At 42.8% G+C, this 27,530-nt stretch overlaps 1 protein-coding gene across 1 annotated transcript in view; it reads right to left on the bottom strand.

Annotated features, from left to right (window-relative positions):
* ankrd12 (ankyrin repeat domain 12) overlaps window positions 1-27,530 on the bottom strand; it is a 74,737-nt gene that overhangs the window by 12,671 nt on the left and 34,536 nt on the right. Inside the window, 8 exon segments of the mRNA XM_034184052.1 lie at window positions 1-1,811; window positions 2,012-2,159; window positions 5,179-5,321; window positions 7,423-7,626; window positions 8,194-8,334; window positions 8,774-8,845; window positions 13,648-13,798; window positions 15,443-15,556. Coding sequence (XP_034039943.1) covers window positions 1-1,811; window positions 2,012-2,159; window positions 5,179-5,321; window positions 7,423-7,626; window positions 8,194-8,334; window positions 8,774-8,845; window positions 13,648-13,798; window positions 15,443-15,502 — 2,730 coding nt within the window. The 5' untranslated portion in view covers window positions 15,503-15,556.

Below are 27,530 nucleotides of genomic sequence, written 5' to 3'. Positions count from 1 at the left end.
CTTTACTTTCCTCTCACAGTTTGCTCGATCTTTTTCTCTGTGATCGCCAACATATTCTCTCTCAGGCCGTTTGTCTAACTTATCTTTGTTTTTCCGGCAGTCTTCATGCCTTTTCGTGGTAGATAATGGTTTCATTCTGTCATTCTCTTTGCAGTTTTTATCTCCGGGTGAATGGGAAGAAAGGGCCCCTGTTCTTTCCCTTTCCCTCCAGCGATCCAGTGAATTCTGTGGTTCTGAGTGTTCCGTTTTAACCTTTTTTTCCTTGTCGGAATGCCTCTTCTCAAGTTTTTCAAAATCTTTTTCCTTTCCTGGGAGCCTCTTGTCAGCTTTCTCACGTGTTCCCTTTTCAGAGGGTTCCAGTTGTTCTTGATCAGCTGTGATTCCACTTATGGGTTTGTCTTCTGCCTCTTCTTTCACGTCACTGCTCTGCAGTGGCTCCTCTGGAATCCGCCCAGAGCCATGACAGTCCACTCGCTCCTCACGCTCTTTACCAACGGATTCCTTCCGGTCTTTTTTCACGGCCTTGTCTTTCTCTCGCTCGTCTTTCAGCCTCTTTTCTTTGCTGGTAGAATGTTTGTCTTTTAAGCTTCTCTCGTCCTTGACTAGACTGCAGTCAGATGTCTTCTGAACTGAGCTGTGGTCTTCACCTTCTCTTTTCACTGGCAGAGGCTCATCTGTCTCATCACTTTTGAAAAAGTTTTCTTTCCAGAACTCTCTGTCAAACTCCACATTCCTGTGGCCGTCTCTCCTGGGTTCCTTCTGCCTGTGGCGGCTCCGCTCAGCCTCGTACTCCCTCCTGTGTTTGTCTTTCGCCTTGTGTTTAAGTTTATGCTTCTTTAGGACTTTGCCATCCATGTCGGTTTTTCGTAAGGCAACTTCAGCAGTGTCGATACAGTTTCCCTTGTTAGCGTCTTTGTAAGGGCTCAAGTGTCCGTCATCTCGGTCGACACTGGAGTCTTTCTGTTGGTGTTTGCTCTTTTCCTTATGCTTGCAGCCCTTGGTGCTGGAAGCTTCAGTGCAGTACTCTGCTTCTGTGTAGTGGTTGTACTTGATACTGTCCACCGGGCACGAGCCGTCACTGATGGAGATGCACATCTTGGCGTTTTCTTGCTTCAGTGGTGTTTGTTTATCAGACAGGCTGTGGTTCAGTTTGGGAGATTTAATGGATGATAAATGGAACAGGTGGACAGACGAGTCATCCTTTGGACTAAATGACATTTTAAAGGAGTCTTCGTCCCGACTCTTTTCTGTGCTCTCAGACACAGCAGTAAGAGACAAAACCAGGGCTTTGCTGTTCTCTTTCCCATCTTCTTGGTTTTCCTTGTTTTTATTATGGCTTTTGCTCTTCTTCTTAACTTTGCCCTTGTCTTTCTGATCTGCACTGTCCTTTTTAAATCGAGATTCCAGCTTAAGACTCTCTGAGTTCTGGGAGCACGTGGGCGAGTTCGTTTTCTCTGAAAAGCTCTCCGCTTCGTCGCTTGAGGTATCTGTACTGCAGTGGACACGTGAAGTCTTTTGCTTTTTGGGCCTGGAGGAGGAATCCGCCTTACCGCTCTGCTTTCCCGCCACATGATTCCTATCTTTGTCCTCCTTCTCCCTCTGACGCAACTCTCTCCGGAGGATGTGTCTGTCACTGAGGGCTTCACTGAGATCCACCTCCTCTTCCTCGTCCTTAAACTCGTACTCGTCCAGCCCTGGTACTGAGGGTGACACTTTTGTTGGTACTTTGCCATCGAAATCCTTTTCCATATCAGAGTCTTCCATGTTGTCGTCCAGGCTGGATGGATTGACAGAGGGTGGGCCTTCAGAGTCTGTGGAGACACAACATTGTGCTAAAGTTAAAAATAAACTTACTGAAAAAGAGAAAAACCCTGAGAATGCCTTTGAAGTTATGTTTCCACCCCACTTCCTGCATCTGTAATGACAATACAAACGCACACACGGGGTTGTGAGGTCCAACAGTGTCTAATGACGTCACATGTTTAGAGTAAACTCTGGGCCCCGTGCGTACCAGAAGAGCTGTCATCCTGATCAGACAGCGCTGCTTCTCCCTTCAAAAGCTGTTCCAGCTCCTGGGAGTCCACCACGTCCACCGGTCGCTCTCCGCGTTTGTTGGCTTGGAAGGCGTCACCGCCGTGACAAAGCAGCAGTTTCACAATCTACAGAACAAATCAGAATTGCGACAATTACTTATCATTTTAACAGCTACACTCAAACTCACTTGACACTGAAGATGTCTGATAAGATAAATGCAGTCGTGTGTGTGTGTGTGCAGTCACTGTTTCCAACACACACATACAGGGTTAATTTGTGCACACAGTTACACACATCAAGAGCTCTGCACATCTCATTCAGAACCATGACATGCTAAGATTTTAGCCATTCAGCAAGATCTGTGAAGTATTTAACAATACTAAGCTGCTGTGCAGACGCCGCCGATACAACTTGCACAATCTGATATCGTGAATAATGCATGCATGCATATTGTGATATTGCTACTGGGATGATATATCATGCAGCCTTAGCCGGTAGAAAGTCTGCTCATCTTCAACCGCTTATCCAGGATCGGGTTGCGGGGGGGCAAAACAGCTCCAACAGGGGACCCCAGACTTCCCTTTCCCGTGCACACTGACCACCTCTGACTGGGGGATCCCGAGGCGTTCCCATGCCAGTGTGCAGATATAATCTCTCCACCTAGTAATAGGTCTTCCCCGGGGTCTCCTCCCAGATGGACGTGCCTGGAACGCCTCCCTAGGGAGGCGGCCAGGGGGAATCCTTACCAGATGTTCGAACCACCTCAGCTGGCTCCTTTCAATGCGAAGGAGCAGCGGCTCTACTCCAAGCTCCCCATGGATGGCCGAGCTTCTCACCCTATCTCTAAGGGAGACACCAGCCACCTTCCTAAGGGCATGGTCACACGGCACACAGTGTTAGATGAACAAAGGAAAAAAGTCCCAAAGTCACAAATGATCGAGAAAAAGTCGACGAACGAGCCTGGACTTCTTCCATCACCGAAAAGCCTGCAAGTGCAGAGCACATAAAAGGCAGAAACGAAACCGAAACTAACAAAAGAAAAATGAAGTGAACAGTGACCTTGATGTTTTTAAACAAAATCAAAATGAAGCGCTAGCGTGTGATCATTTCTGCAGCGAGTCTCTGCTGTCCACAGCCACCTGCAGCTCCGTTGTCTTGACAATGTGTGCGACTGTGCGTGCACAAGCATGTCGCAGGCAGAGACATTGAGAGGCTGGAGAGAGAGAGGCTGGGGGTTGGACGACAATCAAACGTAACGTTGACGTATGGAAACTACGCAAACGATGAGGAACCGTCAAGATAGATAGCAAAATGGAATACGGACAAATTGAGGCTGTCGTCATGATTCGTTCACATTTTTCAACAGTTTGAAAATTCTGACAAAGTGTCAGCTACAGAAATTAAGCTGGACAATGGTTAAATGATGTATCCGAAAGTCAACGTAAGTCCAGATTTCTTGTTTTGACTTTGGTGTCCTTTGTTAGTACCGTGTGGCTGGGGCTTAAGGAAGCCCATTTTGGCCGCTTGTACCCGCAACGTAGTTCTTTTGGTCATGACCCAAACCTGATGACCATAGGTGAGAGTAGGAACGAAGACAGAGCGTCGCCTTTTGGCTCAGCTCCCTTTTCATCACAACAGTACAGTACAGCGAATGCAACACCACCCCTTGCTGCGCCGATTCTCCGGCTAATCTCACGCTCCATTGTCCCTCATGAAGAAGACTCTGAAGTACTTGAACTCCTTCACTTGGGGCAAGACCTCATTCCCTACCCGGAGTAGGCAATCCATTGGTTTCCTGTTAAGAACCATGGCCTTAGATTTAGAAGTGCTGATCCTCATCCCAGTCGCTTCAGACTTGGCTGAGAACCAATCCAGTGAGTGTTGGAGGTCACAGGCCGATGAAGCCAACAGGACCACATCATCTGCAAAAAGCAGTGATGAGACCCTAAGCCCACCAAACTGGAACCCCCCTCCCGCTCCTACAACTCAATATCTTGTCCATGAATATTACAAACAGGGCTAATGACAAGGCGCAGGCCAAACCCCACCGGAAACTAGTCCAACTTACTGCCGAGCACCCGAACACAGCTCTCGATTTGTGAGTACAGAAACTGGATGGCCCTGAGAAGGGACCGCCTCACTCCATACCCCCGCAGCATCTCCCGGGGTATCCGATCACATGGCTTCTTCAAGTCAAACGTCTACTGATTACTTGTACTTTCCAGCACAGGTTCCAGAATGCTTCACAATAAAAACTATTTTAACATAAAACAACAAGATAGTAAAAACATAGTAAAAAGCTTTATTGTGGAAGGTTTATGATTCTGGTGATTCTAGTCAGCAGGATGCAGTTGTGTTGCAGGGTATGTATTTATTATTATTTTGTCCAGGCAGGATCAGGGACTGACTGAGCCCTGGTGGAGGTGTGGCAGGCTGACTCATCAACCTCACAGTCACACTCAAACAGTGGGAGGGTGGTGCTTCTCTGGACAAAGATGGCGAGGAATGAACCGCTGGTCAAAGCTTCTGTATGCACCCGGGCTGAATGAGCCGTTTGTGGAGACTTCAAATGGAAGCCGCAGTGGACAGCGTGTCCGGGTGGAGGCAGCGAGCTGGACATGAGAACGTAGTGCATCAGCCACATGCACACGCCTCCCCCACCAACAGGTCGGTAAGAGCCACACACATAACCAAAGAATAGATCACATGCACAAGTCGCTGCAGGTAGGGAGATATCTTAAGTTACGGGCGGGGTACGTATGGCGGTGGGTCAACAAGCATTAAAGACCAGCTTAGTGCCATAACAGATGTATTTTTAATGTCCCTTTATGAATACTGTTCCAGTTACAACACAACCGGAAGTACGGCTGATCGTAAATCTTAGCAAAATAAGGCACTAATACTAAAATGCCCCCTATAGAGGCTCAGATGCAAGTACACGCTGTATTGACTATCGCGTGACGAAGGAGAACGCTTGGTCCTGGAAAGTGGATCACGGATTACTCCATGTACAAAGGTGTTTGTTTACTGTTATCCAAACAACTATAATTAAGATGATGAACTAAAGAGTAACCTTTTCATTTTTAGTGTGTAATTTATTTTTGACATTTTCTCTAAAGAACAAACGTAAAGTAAAGCTCTTACATCTTTATGCCCGCTACTGGATGCATCATGAAGCGGCGTGTCATCATCCAGACCTTGAGTGTTCACCTCCGCACCTGCTGCTATTAAGACCTTGGCTACATCATAGTACCCAAGATTACAGGCTTCATGAAGAGGAGTCCATCCTGGTAGATAGATAGATAAAGAGAGAGAGGGAATAAATGTGACAAGGAAATTCAAATTCTATAAATTAAACCTCAGTTTCTTTCAATAAATTCTGCAGAGGGACATCAAGTATGCAGTCAGATAAACAAATACTAATAATAATCATCATCAATCAGTTGCTACTACAAGAAAAAAAAAAAAACAGATCATAAAATGATACAACCCACCTTTCTGCCATATTAGTTGTCAGCATGTATGCTGATCAGCTAAAATGTTCTACCTCCAATATGGATATTTCTTTCTTTTTAACATTTATTTATCTTTTTTTTTTCATCAAAGGACAAAACAAAACACAAGCACATCACTTACAAAGTGCAAACATCATAAATGTATATTCAAAAAGGTAATTGTGCCACAATCAGAACCTTCACAAATATCCAATTAGGCATATAAAAGTAAATCGTTTGCATACAGAGCAACCCCATATTCCATACTCTCACGAGTCACACCCTGGAACAAGGAAGCGGTTCTGAGACTTCTGAGTGGCTCTATTGCTGAAGCAAAAAGGGGAGAGAGGAAAACCTTGGCGTGTACCATGTGAGAGTAATATAGTCTGACTTTACATTATTAGTACAGACAGAAGCTTGGGGGGGGCTATGTGATCAAGCAGTCAGTCACATGCAAGTGCATGGGTTTGATTACCAGTTCTTATCACGGACGCACAGGCTCTGTGGACGTGGATCAGACACACACAAGCACGCACACATGCATGCGCTTCGCCTTCTCTCCAGCTGATTCACTCTGGATGAATGTATCTAGTGTTTGGATGTGTTGTAGCGCACACGCACGTGTGCAGAAAAGGACTACCTCGTACACGACTTAGTGACTCAAACGTTCAAACGGCTCAAACACTGGGTTTTCTGTTTTCATATGTCACACCTCTCTGGATCAAAGCTGTTGACATGCGAATATCCACTCCTGCTGGTACTTTTCCATAGTTGTTGGCTCAAAGTCTCGCTTATGTAAACTGCCACCTGGTTTGCACAAACGGAGGCGTAGTTCGCTCTGACCACAGCAGACAACACAAAATAGCTCCACAGAAACAAATGAAGCTGACTGCACTCCTACTGCGAACAAATACGCGATGATCAAGGATCACTTCCTCAAAACCTTTGAACTGTCAGACTGAGGGCCAGCAGACTCTATCCTCTGCACAGGCTGAAGGACAGCAAGCCCTTCAGAGTTCATGGACAGAATGCTGCAGCTCCGGCCAAACTTTTTGTGCAACAACTCTCTCCTCTGGTGGGTGCAGCACTGGAACAACACCACGATCACAGACTGCCATGCGCTGGCAGAGAGGCTGACAAATTCTTCCTGGCCGGCCAGCATGACCGCGACGGCACTTGCCAAATCACACCCAAGGGCAGAACCCCCACACCGCACACACCAGCTCAACCGCGTAGGAAGCAGCTACATCTCTCCTCCACTGCAGCGCTCACAAACCGGCTTCTGTAATTCAATTTAATTAAACTTATTTCATTTATATAGTGCCAAATCACAACAAGGTTGCCTCAAGGCGCTTCACACAAGTAAGGTCTAACCTTACCAACCCCCACAGCAACAGTGGTAAGGAAAAACTACCACTGTGTGAAAACATTCAGCTGGTCGAACAAAGTCAATCTAAATGCTAACGTTACAAAACTAAGCAAACGATAAAAAAAACCCATCAAGAACGATGGCAAAACGAAATTTGGACGAACTGAGGTTTTCCATGGCATTTGTTCAAATTTTTCAAGTTTAAAAATCCTGACAATGCGCCAGCTGCAGGAATGAAGCTGCGCAAAGGTTAAATGATGCCAACAGAAGGCAAAGAAAGTCCAGATTTCTTGTACTGTTTGGGCTTCGTTGCCCTTCTTCAAGTGCAGTGTGACAGGGCCATTACAAACTGGTCAACTTCTGTATTGTCGAGTTCACATAGTAACTGACAAATATGCCTAAAAAAAAAAAAAAATCAAGTATGATCATCTCCCCTTGGAGACACTGGACCAGAATTACTTTCCTTCATGTGCATCACTGACCTAATGCTACCATGAAAGCTGGAAATGGCACATGACATCATACCTGCAAAGTCTTTGACATTGACATCAGCTCCCAGACTGATGAGTTCTTTGACTTGCTTCACGTCTCCCCGAATGGCTGCCATGTGAAGGGGCGTCTCCCCTCGCTCATTTCTTTTGTTGACCTTGTCCTTCTGTCTAGATGAGGCGCTACTGGGGACTTTCTTCTGCACGGGGGTTGTTTGTAAGGGGTGACTGGGAGTAGAGTCTGGACATGGGCACAGAGAAAGTTCTTACTGGCAACCAAAGGAAAAGAATGTGACAGAAGCTAAACGTTTTGCAGAATGCACTGAAGCAGAGTAAAGTTGAGTCAGGATTCAAGTGAAGTTCCCAGTAATAATCCAGGGGAAATCCAGTAGACATTGTATTTCTGTGTCCTAAACATTTTATTACTTTTTTGGGGGGTGCATATTATACATGCTGATTTTAAGTCTGGTTGATGCAGGCTGTAACCCTTGAGCAATTTGAAATATTACACTGTAACATGCCAGCCATCTGTAATAATAATAATAAAAAAAAAACAACAAATCAGGCTCCATGAGTTTGCCGCCCCATGAGCCTATTTTACCTAGTTAAAAATTCAGCCTGATCCAATAAGAACTCTAGGAGGAGTAGAAATATGAATTCAAATTTGATGGACAGATGATGAGGGAGATTCTATAATGTCATTAGGTTTGCTGTTGATCTTCACTAAAAGAAGTAATGTCATTAAATAAAGTGAAGATTGCATGCACAGACAGAGGACACAGCAGACTGAAAGTGCAGGTATACAGACCTGGACTGTTTGCAGTCATCTGCATGAGGAGAGCCATCTGTTTCCGCTCAGACAGAGGATACCCAAACAAAAGGTTGGGAGCCTGCGATTTCTTCACCCCAGACTCCTTTTTCACCTTCTTCTTGTCAGGTCCATCTTTATCTGCAGCAAATCCAGGAAATTAAAATATACATTAAAAAAAAACAACAAAAAACACAAAATGGAGAAGGAAGAGGAAAAGAAGGAAAAAAAGATTTTAAATTTCCTACAGTAAAGCCACAGTAAGAGCATTTTTCTTCCCCTTTTTCCCCTTCTATCTGTTGTGCACGCAGAAAAAGTGATGACAAGGCATGAGATTTGAAAGAGACAGCATTCTCTCAAGCCAGCCAAGTGTGAGTGCAAAACCTTGGGAGCCCCACCCCCGTATATGTTTTTAATGGTCAATAATAAAATAAATGAGTAAAAAAAGATACACTCATGCATCAGCTAGAAGATGCAGGGTGGAAACACACGCACGTGCATGCATGTGTTTAGAGCAGTATAGAAGCGCAAAGAAATAAGGCTGGTAGAGGATGTGGGGGGGCCGGGCTGCAGCGGTTACCTGCGTATATCCTGCAGGGATGCACTAATCTCTCTGCCCAGGTCTCACTCGACTGGCCTGGGTCTGAGTCATCTACAGTGCAAAGCAGAGAAGATGAGGGAGGGAGGGGAGAGCAAGGATGGGTGAAGGGTGGGAAAGCACCGCATTAACACACACACACACACACACACGTGCACATCAATACACAACAAGCACAAAGGCAGACGCATTCCACACACGGACTATGAGTCATGGCAACACAGAGGACACGTATGAAGTGGAGCCATTACTGCTTTTCTTCTTACATCTGCTCAGCACAGGAAGTAAGACATCTGAGGAAACACGAGGCGAAGGCTCCTTCTGCTGCTTTAGTGTAAACACGTTAGGCTAACAGCGAATTGGAAATTAAAGATGGCAGTCTCACAGTGACGCAGGACCACACAGAGTCAAATTATTATGCCGCGTTATCACATGGAACAAATGAAGGCAAATCTGCAGGACCTCGAGAAATCAGCAAAATGAATAACTGCAGTTTATGAAAGATAATAATGGCTGTATGATGCGCTGTGTTTTACATTACATTAACATGTCCTAAAATTTCATTTTAAATTACAGTAGCAGGATAGAACTGATTTACTGAAAGAGGAAAAGGTAAGATTTCAGTTCCAAATGTCTTTAACGCAAAGCTTTGTGAGGCTCCGAGATTATTAAAGGTTATCAGGAGGCCGCGTGATGACGTTATGTTCAACAGGGGGAAAACCATCCAACCAAAAACAAACCACCACAATTTTGCCCTTTTCCTGAAGGACACAAGAATGACAAAACCCTGCACAATATTAAGACAGCAGTTTAAACAGGGCTTTCAATAATAACAATAATAATAAAAAAAAAACTAAGCACTGTGTCCCTAGGACAAAGCCAAGTGTGCCTCTATGAGGTACATAAAAATATAGGTGGGAGTAATTGATAAGATGTTTGGTCCACAAAATGTGAAAACAAGGGAGGAAAAATGTTGATGAATGCTATCCAGAGTCCAAGATAACGCCTTCAAATGTCTCGTTTTGCTCCCAGTCCAGGGCCAGATAGGAGTAAAGCAGCTGATAAAATAAACCAGATACTACATTTAAGACTGAAATCAAAGAATTGTGACAAAAAAGCTCAAAATTATAACTATCAAAATAGATGTCAAACAAACTGATTAATAATGGGTTAATTGTTGCAGCTGGAGTTGTGGGTGCACCACTCAAGGTTCCTGGCTGTCTCAACAGCCCATTTGTGGCATTTTAATGACTCTTTTGGGTTTAATTTAATGATTCCAATGAAAAATGTTGCATATTTTCCATTAAACTGATGTGTGATCTTTATATAAACCTGCCATATTCTTGAAAAAACATGATACATCACAGCAATTGAAGTAATATATATATATATATATATATACACACACACGAAGTCTGTGAGAAAAGTATCAGACCTTATTATTTTTGTAAAAAACTATATGGATTTGAATCACGTGTGATTACATCAGCCAAGCTTGAACCCTCGAGGGCATGCGAGAGTTTTTTCACGCCTGCCGGTGACGTCATTCGCCTGTGGGCACGCCTTGTGGAAGGAGTGGTCCAACCCCCTCGTCGGAATTCCTTTGTCTGAGAAGTTGCTGAGAGACTGGCGCTGTGCTTGATCAAAATTTTTTCAAAAACTGTGAGGCACATCCGAGTGGACACCATTCGAGAAATTCAGCTGGTTTTCGGGGAAAATTTTAACGGCTGATGAGAGATTTTGGATTGTTTCTATCGCTGTAAGGACTTCCCCGCTCCGAGGCGACGTCGTCATCCTGTTTCAAGCTGAAAACCTCCAAATTTAAGCCTCTGTTGATCCAGAACGTCGTAAGAGAACAGAGAACTTTCAAAAGAGGTCGGAATCAGCAGTTTATCCGGACATTCCACTGTTAAAGGAGATCTTTTTTAATGAAAGGCGTAAGCCTTAAGGACAAGTTGGAACATGCCCTGCTGTTAAACAATTTCTCAGATACTCACTCAACTGAAAGCCACCAAAAGTCGCCTGGATTTTACAAATGGTTATCAACACAGATGTGTTTTTCCTGTGGTGGGCGCGCCGCACCGGCTGCGAGCCAACACGCCAATCCGTCCGCACATCTTTCATTAAAAAAAATCTCCTTTAACAGTGGAATGTCCGGATAAACTGCTGATTCCGATCTCTTCTGAAAGTTCTCTGTTCTCTCACGACGTCCTGGGTCAACAGAGGCTTAAATTTGGAGGTTTTCAGCTTGAAACAGGATGACCACGTCGCCTCGGAGCGCTGCACGACGTCCCGCTCCGTGGGAAGTCCTTATAGCGATAGAAACAATCCAAAATCTCTCATCAGCCGTTAAAATTTACACCGAAAACCAGCTGAATTTCTCGAATGGTCTCCACTCGGATGTGCCTCATAGTTCTTGAAAAAATTTTGATCAAGCACAGCGCCAGTCTCTCAGCAACTTCTCAGACAAAGGAATTCCGACGAGGGGGCTGGACCACTCCTTCCACAAGGCGTGCCCACAGGTGAATGACGTCACCGACAGGCGTGAAAAAATCTCGCATGCCCTCGAGGGTTCAAGCTTGGCTGATGTAATCACACGTGATTCAAATCCATATAGTTTAAAAAAAAAATAAAACTGTCGGTTTATTTTCTAATAGACCTTATATATATATATATATATATATATATATATATATATATATAAAAGAGGTGGGACAAAGTCACTGTCAAGTCATTCTCAAGTCAGCTTGCAAACAACTGGTGGTCATTATGACTTGAGACTTGGCGATTCAAGACTTGAGAGTGACTTGCTGGTGACTTCGTCCCACCTCTGAGATATATATGTATATACAGTAGTGCTCAGAATAATAGTAGTGCTATGTGACTAAAAAGATTAATCCAGGTTTTGAGTATATTTCTTATTGTTACATGGGAAACAAGGTACCAGTAGATTCAGTAGATTCTCACAAATCCAACAAGACCAAGCATTCATGATATGCACACTCTTAAGGCTATGAAATTGGGCTATTAGTAAAAAAAAAAGTAGAAAAGGGGGTGTTCACAATAATAGTAGTGTGGCATTCAGTCAGTGAGTTGGTCAATTTTGTGGAACAAACAGGTGTGAATCAGGTGTCCCCTATTTAGGGATGAAGTCAGCACCTGTTGAACATGCTTTTCTCTTTGAAAGCCTGAGGAAAATGGGATGTTCAAGACATTGTTCAGAAGAAAAGCGTAGTTTGATTAAAAAGTTGATTGGAGAAGGGAAAACTTAAACGCAGGTGCAAAAAATTATAGGCTGTTCATCTACAATGATCTCCAATGCTTTAAAATGGACCAAAAAAAAAACAAAAAAAAAACAGACGTGTGGAAGAAAATGGAAAACAACCATCAAAATGGATAGAAGAATAACCAGAATGGCAAAGGCTCACCCATTGATCAGCTCCAGGATGATCAAAGACAGTCTGGAGTTACCTGTAAGTGCTGTGACAGTTAGAAGATGCCTGTGTGAAGCTAATTTATTTGCAAGAATCCCCCATGAAGTCCCTCTGTTAAATAAAAGACGTGCAGAAGAGGTTACAATTTGCCAAAGAACACAACTGGTCTAAAGAGAAATGGAGGAATATTTTGTGGACTGATGAGAGTAAAATTGTTCTTTTTGGGTCCAAGGGCCGCAGACAGTTTGTGAGACGACCCCCAAACTCTGAATTCAAGCCACAGTTCACAGTGAAGACAATGAAGCATGGTGGTGCAAGTATCATGATATGGGCATGTTTCTCCTACTATGGTGTTGGGCCTATATATCACATACCAGGTATCATGGATCAGTTTGAATATGTCAAAATACTTGAAGAGGTCATGTTGCCTTATGCTGAAGAGGACATGCCCTTGAAATGGGCGTTTCAACAAGACAATGACCCCAAGCACCCTAGTAAACCAGCAAAATCTTGGTTCCAAACCAACAAAATTAATGCCTCGCAGATGTGAAGAAATCATGAAAAACTGTGGTTATACAACTAAATACTAGTTTAGTGATTCACAGGATTGCTAAAAAAGCAGTTTGAACATAATAGTTTTGAGTTTGTAGCATCGACAGCAGATGCTACTATTATTGTGAACACCCATTTTCTACTTTTTTTTTTTTTTTTTTTTTTACTAATAATCCAATTTCATAGCCTTAAGAGTGTGCATATCATGAATGCTTGGTCTTGTTGGATTTGTGAGAATCTACTGGTACCTTGTTTCCCATGTAACAATAAGAAATATACTCAAAACCTGGATTCATCTATTTAGTCACATAGCACTACTATTATTCTGAACACTACTGTATATTTGGGGAGGGGACATCACTTGTCTACTGAACAATGGAGGGGAAGATCACCAACAAAATCTGTGGAGCAGATGTCAGATTCTGGCATCTGACTGCTTCTGCTAAAAGTTTTGTTCTGAAGTTCTGATTTATAGGTAGCTGACGGCCGTCTGTCTGCTTGGTGAAGGAAGTAAAGGTTTTTACATATTCCATTTTATTTGCAGTATGTGACGGGGGGGGGGGGGGGGGGGGAATCAAGCTCCTTCGAGTCACATAATTTTGTATGTGTGCGCTTTCATCAAGTCAGAATCATTTGGCTGCTATATTGCCATTCTAACAACACAGATCATGGACAGTCTGCAACTTCAACATGGGTCCAAGTACAAAGTCCAAACTTGTTGAGGTGTTCGACATGAAGACCGTCTACAAAGCAAACCTCTTAACAATGAGCCACCAGGAGGCAGTAAAAGGACATGGCGGTGAGCCAGAAGCATGTCTGTAGGAAGGAAAGAGAATCAGCAGAGGCAGTAGCTGCTGCATAAACGCTTACCGGTGTCCGAGTCTCGGTCGTCTGTCCGGGGTGGACTGGTAGTGAAAGAAAGCTTGCGCTTCATGGAAGACTTGGCTTTCCCCTCCTTCCCCAGCAGTTCACTCCGGTCCAGCTTCAGAGGTTTGGTGTAAGCGGATAACTTGTCTTTGCACTGTCAGGGGTTAGAAGGAAACAAAAAAATTGAATGAGCAGACACGTCAACAACCACGAGGTGTGGCCACACTGTGACCACTTTATGAGCGCCACAGAGAAACTGAACTCTACTAAACCCCAGGCAAATATACATACATCTACCCCCGTGATTAATTTATGGCATAATTGATTAAATAGTTAGGTGACTTGAGCAGCATGGTGGATGAGCAGTTAGCACTGTTGGCTCACAGCAAGAAGGCCCCGACTTCGCTTCCAACATAGTTCTTCCTGCATGGAGTTTGCATGTTCTCCCTGTGTCTGTGTGAGTTCCAACCTCCAAAGACATATAGGCTATGTCAGGGGTGGGCAATCATGTGCCATGAAGGGCCAAGACACTACAGGTTTTCCTTGCTTACTGATCACCTCAGCAGGTGATTTCCATGTGTTTGCCCATAGCTCAGAGACTGCCAGTGCTCCCATCACAAAATGTTTAGGGAATATTGTTGTTGAGACCATAACCTTACTTTGACAGGAATTTGAAGAAATTTGAAAGATATATGTTTATTTTTAAGACTGCAATTTGCTTCTTTGTTTGGATGATGCCATGAAAAAATGCTATGGAGAGGGATTCGTAGAGCTTGAAAAGAGTTTTAAAATAACACCAAAACCAGTACTCTAGCCATTGTATCTTGTAAGATATGGACATTGCAAGGGTATGCTAATTAGTTGAAATTTCATTAGCGTGTATCTATTTAAGAGGACATGAGCCAAAATATGAGAGTTCTGGGCATTATTCATCAATCCCAATCATCCCACAAAGATTTACATAATTCGAACAGATGTCAACAGATTTGATGTTGAAATGTTCGCAGAGCAGTTGGCATTACAATATTAATGAGACTAAAAAATAAATAAATAAAAACCAACAGGCTTTTAACGGTTCCCAGTACTAGACTTTCAGAGGGTAGTGACAAACCTTTCAAATTAAAATAGCTGAAGGCCGGCAGCGCTCGGAGGGATCAGCGTCAAACCAGCATTCAGATTAATTCGTGAAGCTGCAGACTGTATCAACAGTGTTGAACTGAGTTTGTAACCATCATGTTTATATGCATCAGTCCCAAAGGTTACTATCAGACATTTGACCAGGCATCCCTTCAATCAACGACTCGATGGAACAACTCTCAGCCAGCTGAGAAAACAAACGTAGACATTTCAGCACAAAGGTAGGTCCTAATCAAACTATGGTCCTGCTTGCACGCTTGCTTTTGTGCATTTTCACACCGTTCTCAATAAAAACCCTAACACAGGCATTCTGATGAGGCTCGACTTGAGAAAACTCAGCACTGAACCTGCCCACATGTAAGAAGTACTTTAGTGTAAAAATCACAGAAAATTGAAATTGGACCCTCGCCGATATCATTTTACATACAATGGCTTTAACATTCATGCTCACTTGACCATGCAACCCTCAAGAACTCTGTACTCAAACACAGAAGTGGGAGGAGCAGACTCTGGGGCCGTTCTTGGCCTCTGTGGTTCAGAACTATTATTAGTCTTCACACTGTCCATTTCTCCATCATATTCCAGAACACCACATGTTTGCGTGAAGATAAACATTTCGGACAGACGTAGACATGGTAGAGTCCACACAGGTGTACATTACCTTCTTCCCTGCCTGCTTATCCACCATGGCTCCATCTCTGTCCGTTCCAGGTTTGGCCATGGTGCAGCAGCCAACTAGCTACGACAGCCACACCACAACAAGTTCATCATGCACCTAGAAAGAAAGAGACACAGAGAAAAAAAAAAGCTTAACAGAAATGATAAAGCTTTCACATAGTCTGAGTGTATGACCAATGAGACTCTTTGATTGGTGCAAATTGTGGGCAAACACGAAGACAACTGATTAGTAACTGCAGATCTTCTTCGTCTTCTTTCGGGTATTCCCATTAGGGGGGCGCCACAGCAGATCAATCGTTTCCATCTCACCCTGTCCTCTGTATCTTCCTCTGTCTCACCAAACACCTGCATGTCCTCCCTCAGCACATCCATAAACCTCCTCTTTGGCCTCCCTCTTCTCCTCCTGCCTGGTGGCTCCATCCTCAACATCTTTCTCCCTATATACCTTGTGTCCTTTCTCCACACATGTCCAAACCATCTCAAACTCATCTCTCTGTCTCCAAACAGTCCCACCTGAGCTGTCCCTCTGATATGTTCATTCCTAATCCTGTCCATCCTTGTGACTCCCAAAGAGAATCACAACATCTTCAGCTCTGCCTCCTGTCTTTTTGTTAGTGTCACCGTCTCTTAGCTGTACAACGTAGCTGATCTCACTACTGTCTTGTAGAGTTTCCCCTTCACTCTTGCCAATATTCTTCAGTCAAAGGACTGCATTGGCTGGGAATCGAGCCCGGGTCAACTGCTTGGTGCTAATCACTATACCACCAAGACTGACTGGTAACTGCAGATAAATTTCTATAAACTCTTTGCAGAGCCCAGAGACATTATGGACTTTCGTCAAGTACGTGCAGTACTGTGCAAATGTGTTAGACACATTTAATGCATCATAAAAGCATTAAAAAAGTATGAAAACCTGACCAATTCAACTCATTTTAAATTACATAGCGCCAAATCACAACACTGTCTCAAGGGGCTTCACACAGTTAAGGTCTAATCTTACCAACCCCATAAATAAATGAAATGTGTGATGAATTTCAACTTTGCTGATAACTGATATGAGAAATGGGTTCTATTTAATCTATTCTACTTTTCGGTATATAAGTTGTAGGACCTCAAAAACTATTTTTCCTTTTTTTTTTTTTTTTACGCGACTGAGTAATTGTGACGTATGAGTATTACATGATCATTTGCAACTGTGTTTGTGTGCTATTGTATACTTACAAAGAAATTATTATTATTGTTATGGAGTAAAGAACTTATAGCTCACTAGGGATGGAGATCGAATGGTTAAGAAATGATTCGATCCACTGACATTGATAGCCTTATTGCTTAACAATTCTCTTATCAGTCCTTCAGAGTGGCTCTTATTTTTGAGGATGTTTTATCGGGAAAATTATCATTTCTTCACACTGATTACAGACCTGCTGCAGGGTCTGTAATCAACCGCTTCTGAAGTGCAGCTCCGCTTGAAGCAACGAAACAGTGTTTCGAGCCGCTGCTTCGCTGGTTCTCTGCTTTTCAGAAGCAGCAAGTCCACTTCTTAACCCCTCTCAAAGCATTTAAAAATGTCAATAGTGAGTAGGGATGGGTACTGATAAGATTTTATCGATACCACAGCATGCTCCCCTCCACAGCATGTCTTTCTCCTGGTTCTCTCCCTCAGCCCCAACCAGTCCCAGCAGAAGACTGCCCCTCCCTGAGCCTGGTTCTGCTGGAGGTTTCTTCCTGTTAAAAGGGAGTTTTTCCTTCCCACTGTAGCCAAGTGCTTGCTCACAGGGGATCGTTTTGACCGTTGGGGTTTTACATAATTATTGTATGGCCTTGCCTTACAATATAAAGTGCCTTGGGGCAGCTGTTTGTTGTGATTTGGCGCTATATAAAAAAATTGATTGATTGATTGATTGACTAACTGGGACTCTTGTCTTGTTGCAAGCAAGAAACGAGACTCGTCCTCTGTTCTGTTCACACAGCTCCAAATACTGCGCCGCTCTCTGCCGAGTCAAGTTAGAAAGATAGAGTCCAGTCAGAATTAATAACTTCAAAGTGAATCACTGTTTTAAATAAAACGCTTTCCAAACATTGTAATACAGACAACAAACAAACAGAACAGACTAAAACATTTTTTTTTTTCCCTTCCAAAATGAGACGTCCTCTGCTCTTGATGTTGACGTGCAGCGCAGTCATTTGCAAGAGCTCAGCTCAGAGGATATGGAGTGACATTTGTGTCAGTGTCTGAAAGGAAATGCTTTTGAGAAAAACTACAAATTTTGTTTATTTGTATTTATGTCCAGAGATCAAGGATCCAGTGACCAATTTCATATTTATTTACTTTAAGACTCAAAAAAATGTTGACATAGAAAACCTGTAAAGCTGACTTAGTACACAGAAAAGTCACAGGAGGCACTGATAAGGGAATCGATAAGGAATCGGATCGATAAGCAGAATCGATAGATAAAATCTTATCAATACCCATCACTACAGCTCACATATTCACTTTTGTTGGAACCGATGTTATGTTGACATGCCAATAAAAAAAGGGGGGGGGGGTGCGTGGGGCATAAAAGGCTACTTTTTTAATAAAACCTTTACACAGTACTTCACATCAAAGCTTAAACACTTCAACTAACAGCAAGAAGACGAGCAGCATCTACAACAACACTGCTACGAGTCAATGTGTAGGTGGAGCGGATCAGCAATCAGGATTTTCTGCAGAAATATTGTTTCCATTTCAAAATGGACTAAAGTCTAACAGGGAAAGAAAAGAAGTATGAATCACAGCTTTAGGGACCATCAACTACTGAGAAGAAAACTTCCCTCCTGCATGGTGTCACGATGAACCTGCTCAACAAAGTAACCTCGTTTCCCTCTGTGGTTTGGTTTAAGTAGTAACGCCCACTGCAGAGTTTAAGTGGGCACTGTGGGCGCTGCCTTTCACAGCAACTTTTTATTTTTAGAAATGCACTGTCATAAATGGCATCCTTTCTATTTTAAGCAGTACAACACCCAACAGTGGTTCTTAAACAGCATGAAAGATTGATAATACTCATCCACTGACATGATCTGACTAATGCACATGACAGTACGTCAAATCTGTACCTCTGTTGGGGCGGCAATAGCTCAGTTGTTAGAGCAAGACGTCTTGTGACCTAAGGGTTGGCAGTTCAGGGCTGTACAGTGTGAGCGTTTTGCTCGCATATTGCGCCTAAAATTTGATTGTGCGAAGAAAAAAAATAAAACAGGCGCACGTGTGCAAGAATGTATTTCAACCCTTTCATCCGCATTTTGCTCCTAAAATAAATACAGTGGTCCCTCGCTGTTTCTGATTTTTTTTTTTTGTCCAATTTTGCATGCTTTTGTTGTTTTTTTTTGTTTTTTTTGTTTTTTAAACACAGTGCATTGTGTTCCGCGGCCTCATCAAGCAGCCGGTCGTGAGACCGCAAAGGGAGAGCACGCGCATCTTCTCGCCCAGAAGAAAAACGAGCGCCAACAACTACCCATAACTGTGTTCTACACTCAGAAAAAGACACCTGCAGCGAGGTGTGAGTCAGTGGAAAAAGACGTGACAGCGCAGCGGCGTCAGGACAAAGAGGCGCGATCAGAGGAACTGTGAAATACTGGTCAGTCACTATTAATAATTTCTTATGTGTCCAACCTCGTACGTTGATCGTTTAAATTCATTAGTTCTAAAAGCCATCATAATTATTTATAGGAAAACATTCTATTTTTATTTCTCAAATGTTTGGGCCTGAAAACAGGTTGGTCTTATTTTTCTACTTAGATTTGAACTTTGAGAGTGTTTACACACGAGAGAAAAGTGAGAAAATGTTCATGCCTGATTGAGAAAAGTGTATAAAGTGTGTAGTGAGGGGTTTTACAGCTTTAAAACGTCTATAATAATTGTAAAAAATAACGCTGGCCACTTTGCGGATTTGTGACTGTGAATGTACCTAAGCGTAGCAGGCGACCTGAGTATAAAAAGTGGGACCGGGATGTTATGTGTGTGTGAGGGTTTAAAATATTACCAGAAATACACAGCAAAAAGTAATGAAATGGACAAAAGCAATGATGTAAATAACAATAGAAAATGAAGTAAAAAACAATGAAATAAATACAACAATAGAATCATATAAAATGTGCATGTGTGTATGGAAAAGGTACTCTGTACAGTATGTGTCTTTGCATTAATAATAAAATTGTACAACCCCTGGCAAAAATTATGGAATCACCGGCCTCGGAGGATGTTCATTCAGTTGTTTAATTTTGTAGAAAAAAAGCAGATCACAGACATGACACAAAACTAAAGTCATTTCAAATGGCAACTTTCTGGCTTTAAGAAACACTATAAGAAATCAGGAAAAAAAAAAACAAAAATTGTGGCAGTCAGTAACAGTTACTTTTTTAGACCAACCAGAGGGAAAAAAATATGGAATCATTCAATTCTGAGGAAAAAATTATAGAATCACCCTGTAAATTTTCATCCCCCAAACTAACACCTGCATGAAATCAGATCTGCTCGTTAGTTTGCATCTAAAAAGGAGTGATCACACCTTGGAGAGCTGTTGCACCAAGTGGACTGACATGAATCATGGCTCCAACACGAGAGATGTCAATTGAAACAAAGGAGAGGATTATCAAACTCTTAAAAGAGGGTAAATCATCACGCAATGTTGCAAAAGATGTTGGTTGTTCACAGTCAGCTGTGTCTAAACTCTGGACCAAATAGAAAAAACATGGGAAGGTTGTTAAAGGCAAACATACTGGTAGACCAAGGAAGACATCAAAGCATCAAGACAGAAAACTTAAAGCAATATGTCTCAAAAATCGAAAATGCACAACAAAACAAATGAGGAACGAATGGGAGGAAACTGGATTGAACATCTGTGACTGAACTGTAAGAAACCGCCTAAAGGAAATGGGATTTACATACAGAAAAGCTAAACGAAAGCCATCATTAATACCTAAACAGAAAAAAACAAGGTTACAATGGGCTAAGGAAAAGCAATCGTGGACTGTGGATGACTGGATGAAAGTCATATTAAGTGATGAATCTCGAATCTGCATTGGGCAAGGTGATGATGCTGGAACGTTTGTTTGGTGCCGTTCCAATGAGATTTATAAAAATGACTGTCTGAAGAGAACATGTAAATTTCCACAGTCATTGATGATATGGGGCTGCATGTCAGGTACAGGCACTGGAGAGATGGTTGTCATTACATCATCAATAAATGCACAAGTTTACATTGATATTTTGACACTTTTCTTATCCCATCAATTGAAAGGATGTTTATGGATGATGAAATCATTTTTCAAGATGTTAATGCATCTTGCCATAGAGCAAAAACTGTGAAAACATTCCTTGCAAAAAGACACATAGGGTCAATGTCATGGCCTGCAAATAGTCCGGATCTTAATCCAGTTGAAAATCTTTGGCGGAAGTTGAAGAAAATGGTCCATGACAAGGCTCCAACCTGCAAAGCTGATCTGGCAACAGCAATCAGAGAAAGTTGGAGCCAGACTGATGAAGAGTACTGTTTGTCACTCATTAAGTCCTTGAGACAATCCTGTCTCTGAGGTCTACAGACAATTCCTTTGACTTCATGCTTGGTTTGTGCTCCGACTGTCAACTGTGGGACCTTATATGCAGATAGGTGTGTGTGTCTTTCCAAATCATGTCCAATCAACTGAATTTACCCCAGGTGGACTCCAATTAACTGCAGAAACATCTCAAGGATGATATGTGGAAACAGGAGGCACAGGAGCTCAATTTTGAGCTTCATGGCAAAGGCTGTGAATACTTATGTACATGTGAGCCCTTAGTTGTGTGTTTTAATTATATATATATATATATTTATTTATTGCAAAAATCTATTAAACAAACAAACAAACAAACAAAAAGCACACTGTCTTTATGGGGTATTGTGTGTAGAATTTTAAGTGGAAAAAAATTCATTTCACCCATTGTGGAATAAAGCACAACAAAATGTGGAAAAAGTGAAGTGCTGTGAATACTTTCCAGATGCACAGTATGGTGGAGTCCAGAGCAGTTAGCAGACAATGTTAGCAGCTAGGTAGCCACCTTGACCCTGCACGCTAGCTGTCACTGAAAGCCACTACACCCTTAATTATTCAATTCAAATTATTCAATTCAGATTTTCATGAAACTTGCAGAATTTGGCAAAAATAAACACTTTCATATAAACATATATTTCATGAACCATTTGTCCTATTCTCGCCAATGTTTTTGTACATTTTTCATAAAAACCAAACCTTATTTTTTGCCGTTTAATTCCCATTTTTCCACCAGGTGGCAGCCTACAGCCAGAATGGCTTGCCACACTGCACTCAAGCTTACAGAGGCTCTTTTACCCTGTTATTAGAGCAAATTCACGAAAATCGGAGGAAGTTGCCAATTTACCATATTTTGCCTCTTTGTGAAGTGGTCCAACAAAAATGGTGCAAAAAGGGTCAATACCAAAATCAGCCACAAAACTCTACCACTGAAACTAGAGATGCTGAGTGACAATATGAGCCATATTTCACCATTTTTGACTTAGGGCACATGGGGAAATCACTTTGCAAAACGTGGTAATTTCCCATTTTGGCGTCAAAAAGCGCCCCCTATACATGTGCGTGTAAAGTCAGCTGCCAAAATTTTCTTTGAAATCAAAGTAAGAGGCCGTAATCTATTATATGCATGAAAGACCTTGGCTGACTAAGGGCACAGGCCACACTGCCCCTGTGAAAATGTGCGCAATTACAAAAAATAGCAATCTGCAGTGCCACCTGTGGGCAGTGCCATGTCAGCTGCCAAAATTTTCACATTTTTGGAGAGTCCATACTTCCAGACCCCCCCCCCCAAAAGACCCTATCAAGGATACAAAATGTGATTTTTGTTCCTTTGTAACGTATATCTACCTATAAAATTTTTTTGGGACAAATCTGAAGGGGCCCTCTAATAAAAACCTGCCTGACTCTTAGAAAAACTGGCTCTTACCTTACCTACCATACTTACCTAAAAATTTGCACCATCACAATTCTGCAATATCGCTATCCAAGGACGGAATCTGGATCAGCCAAATTAATTCAGCATATTGAAGAGTATATCCAGTCCTACCAAGCAAATTAAAATCTCACTGTGTAATTACACTCTGACCTTCAGTAATAACTGTGTTGAAAGGCAACACCTTCCAATAACCAGTCCTGCTTCACCATTAGTCAGCAGATAGTCTGCGTGCAGCACCGTCACTCACAAAGCTATTAAAGCAGTATGGACAGTCCAGGACCAGACCAGAAAGCAAATGCTGCCAGGACTCCAATCTGTACCACAGATAAGGACAGGAGAGTGTGCCTAGAATTACAGAGATATTTGAGCACTCGCCGGTTTGGCGTCCACATGAACAATGTTTCATCAGCAGCTCACAGCTGGAGAAGCCGCAACATGTACTTCCATTTACCGCGGCATCTGATGAGTTCGGGACAAACGTGGACTTGATAACTATTCAAACTGACTCAAACTGAAGCCAAGATTACATGAGCCTGGAGCCTTGTACAGTAAAAACATGCTTTTGATAAAATAACTGCCAGACTCATTAAAAAAAAGTAAATATTTCACAATTGTAAACATCAGACTATCCATTTCAACTTCAATTCAACAATGGAAAAAAAAATGCTTTACAGGATAACAACAAAACTGTGGTGGTGGTGGTCGTGGGGGGGGGGGGGGGGGGGGGGGCTAAACAAAAACATGTTGATTGTTGAAGTTTGAGGTCACTTTTCAGATTATATCAGCTAAAGTGGAAAAAAACCCTTTGCTACATAAGTTTTTCCAGCAAAACTTCAAACCATCATCACATTACCTTAAAATTAGGACCCAACCGGGTGTTCTAACAGGACAATGACCTGAAACACATAACAAAGCTAGTTGTAGCATAGATAAAGTATGCTAACATTAAGCTTTTGGAATGTCCTTCTCAAAGTCGCAATCTTAACCATTAAAAATAGCTGGACTGTGGTTAGAAGCAAAGTCTGTCAGGAGACCAAAACATTTAACGGAAAGAACACTACCAAGAAGAATGGTCAAATTTCCAAGCAGAATTCTGCTTGAGGCTTCTTGATGGCTACTGCATACTCCTGGTGTTTATTTTTCACCCTGTTAGTACACGTCTGACCACATGTAGATTTCAGAAAACCCAAAACAAATTCAAACTTATAAACCAATATTTTTCCTCGATCAACGATGTGCACTATGTTGTACAGTTGCTCAACCCAGGAGCAAAGAAAATTTAAATAAAATAAATAAATGAAATCAGTGAAAGCCCAATACTGCCCTGACATTCAAGTCTACGATGAGCGGATGTGAAGTCCTGATCACAACTGTAGTCTGGACAGTGGACTTTGTGAGGAGATATAAGTGGGAGAGACGAAACACGCACACAACACGGTAACCTGATCCATTGATGGCGGGATGGGATGGGGAGGGAAGAGGGCTAAGAATAGCACTGATTCTAAGACACAGTGTATAAGCTATACCGCTTCTACTACAGCCTCCCAGCCCTCTGTGTGCTTGGTCTCTCTCACAAACACACACATGTGCAAACTACATCTGATTTTCCACTAAATTCCCATGTTGCTACACTTAGTGATTGTGCACACACAAAAGAACTTGCTGAAAAACAAACTGTGACCATGTCAGGGGGTAAAACATACAACTACCAGTGAATTACATGCAAAGGTGGCATTAATAATGTATTTTATTTATATATATATATACACACACACACACACACACACACACACACACACACACACACACCGTATTTTCCGGACTATAAGTCGCACCGGAGTATAAGTCGCACCAGCCACTTTATCCATTATAAAGAAAAATAAACCATAAATAAGTCGCACCGGAGTATAAGTCGCACCAGCCACTTTATCATTATAAAGAAACATAAACCATAAATAAGTTGCACTGGACTATAAGTCCCATGGACATACAGGTATGTTAACTTAACATGAAAAGTTCAGATAATAATATTGTGACGGCTACCGTTTTCAGATGCATATTTCACCAGTCGTAACTTACAATCTGCAGAGTATGATTTTCTTTTTGGTGGCATTTTTTCGGGCCTTCTCCGTTGTCTTGTTAAGTTATCAGTAACGTTGAAATTTTTATTTTTCTATGGTAGTCAGAAGTCGCAGGAACAGTCACACAAGCCTTGAGTGCCCTCTCGTGAGCTGCATTTTACCTACAGATATGTTTGTATTTTGCGGACCACATTGCGAGCCGAACCATGCAGCACCTACCTGCGCAGCTCATGACCACCCAGCGTTGTCGATCCAGCTCCTTCCAAGTGCAGACGCTAATCCTCCGCCGTCGCTCAGTGCTCCCATGCAGCTCTCAGCGTCAACTCTGCTCACACTGATATCCAAGGGTTGAAGCTGGTTTGTTAGCCGTCCCGGAATAAACACCATGTTCGTCTGCTTCAAACGCTATTCACAATCTTCGACGCCAGCTCCTTCCAAGTGCACACACTAATCCTCCGCCGTCGCTCACCCGGTGCTCCCACGCAGCTCTCAGCGTCAACTTAAACACTCTGCTCACACTGATATCCAAGGGTTGAAGCTGTTTTGTTCGCCATGCCGGAATAACAGCAAGCACCGTATTCGTCAGCTTCACACGCTGTGGGTGAGGTGAGGAATACGCGTCCAACGTTCTGTTCTCCGATTGGTTATCGCGACCAGCGTGACTTATAGGACGGCCGCCATACTACAGTGTCCATGATGCATTGCATTTCCTTTTCTGGTGGCCATTTTAAAACATATCGACTCTGTCAAGTAAAATTGTTTTGTTACAGTAAATTAATTGAGATCCTACCGGTATATTTTTCATTTATAAGTCGCACCGGAGGATAGGTCGCACCCTCGGCCAAAACATGTAAAAAAGTGCGACTTATAGTCCGGAAAATACGGTATATACACACACACACACACACACACACATATATATATACACAAGGTCTATTAGATAAGAAACCGACACTTTTTTTTTTTTTTTTTTTTAACTACACTCAACAAAAATATAAACGCAACACTTTTGGTTTTGCTCCCATTTTGTATGAGATGAACTCAAAGATCTAAAACTTTTTCCACATACACAATATCACCATTTCCCTCAAATATTGTTCACAAACCAGTCTAAATCTGTGATAGTGAGCACTTCTCCTTTGCTGAGATAATCCATCCCACCTCACAGGTGTGCCATATCAAGATGCTGATTAGACACCATGATTAGTGCACAGGTGTGCCTTAGACTGCGCACAATAAAAGGCCACTCTGAAAGGTGCAGTTTTGTTTTATTGGGGGGGGATACCAGTCAGTATCTGGTGTGACCACCATTTGCCTCATGCAGTGCAACACATCTCCTTCGCATAGAGTTGATCAGGTTGTCAACTGTGGCCTGTGGAATGTTGGTCCACTCCTCTTCAATGGCTGTGCGAAGTTGCTGGATATTGGCAGGAACTGGTACACGCTGTCGTATACGCCGGTCCAGAGCATCCCAAACATACTCAATGGATGACATGTCTGGTGAGTATGCCGGCCATGCAAGAACTGGGACATTTTCAGCTTCCAAGAATTGTGTACAGATCCTTGCAACATGGGGCCGTGCATTATCCTGCTGCAACATGAGGTGATGTTCTTGGATGTATGGCACAACAATGGGCCTCAGGATCTTGTCACGGTATCTCTGTGCATTCAAAATGCCATCAATAAAATGCACCTGTGTTCTTCGTCCATAACAGACGCCTGCCCATACCATATCCCCACCGCCACCATGGGCCACTCGATCCATAACATTGACATCAGAAAACCACTCACCCACACGACGCCACACACGCTGTCTGCTATCTGCCCTGGACAGTGTGAACCGGGATTCATCCGTGAAGAGAACACCTCTCCAACGTGCCAAACGCCAGTGAATGTGAGCATTTGCCCACTCAAGTCGGTTACGACGACGAACTGGAGTCAGGTCGAGACCCCGATGAGGACGACGAGCAAGCAGATGAGCTTCCCTGAGACGGTTTCTGACAGTTTGTGCAGAAATTCTTTGGTTATGCAAACCGATTGTTTCAGCAGCTGTCCGAGTGGCTGGTCTCAGACGATCTTGGAGGTGAACATGCTGGATGTGGAGGTCCTGGGCTGGTGTGGTTACACGTGGTCTGCGGTTGTGAGGCTGGTTGGATGTACTGCCAAATTCTCTGAAACGCCTTTGGAGATGGCTTATGTTAGAGAAATGAACATTCAATACACGAGCAACAGCTCTGGTTGACATTCCTGCTGTCAGCATGCCAATTGCACGCTCCCTCAAATCTTGCGACATCTGTGGCATTGTGCTGTGTGATAAAACTGCACCTTTCAGAGTGGCCTTTTATTGTGGACAGTCTAAGGCACACCTGTGCACTAATCATGGTGTCTAATCAGCATCTTGATATGGCACACCTGTGAGGTGGGATGGATTATCTCAGCAAAGGAGAAGTGCTCACTATCACAGATTTAGACTGGTTTGTGAACAATATTTGAGGGAAATGGTGATATTGTGTATGTGGAAAAAGTTTTAGATCTTTGAGTTCATCTCATACAAAATGGGAGCAAAACCAAAAGTGTTGCATTTATATTTTTGTTGAGTACATATGGATTTGAATGACGTGCGATTACACCAATCATGCTTGAACCCTCGTGCGCATGCGTGAGTTTTTTCACGCGTGTCGGTGACGTCATTTCCCTGTGGGCAGGCCTTGAGTGAGATGTGGTCCCGCCCTCTCGGCTGAATTCCTTTGTTTCACACGCTGCTCGAGAAGGCGTGCGTTGCTTTATCAAAATTTTTTCTGGACCTGTGAGGAATATCCGAGTGGACACTATTCGAGAAATTAAGCTGGTTTTCGGTGAAAAGTTTAACGGTTGATGAGAGATTATGGGGTGTTTCTGTCGGTGTAAGGACTTCCCACGGAGCAGGACATCGCGCAGCGCTTCCAGGCGCCGTCGTCTGCCTGTTTCGACCTGAAAACATCCTAATT

The sequence above is a fragment of the Thalassophryne amazonica genome, chromosome 12, assembly GCF_902500255.1.
Source record: "Thalassophryne amazonica chromosome 12, fThaAma1.1, whole genome shotgun sequence".
Lineage (NCBI taxonomy): Eukaryota > Metazoa > Chordata > Actinopteri > Batrachoidiformes > Batrachoididae > Thalassophryne > Thalassophryne amazonica.
The sequence above is the reverse complement of the archived record's forward strand: the minus strand, read 5'-3'. Positions and strand labels throughout refer to the sequence as shown.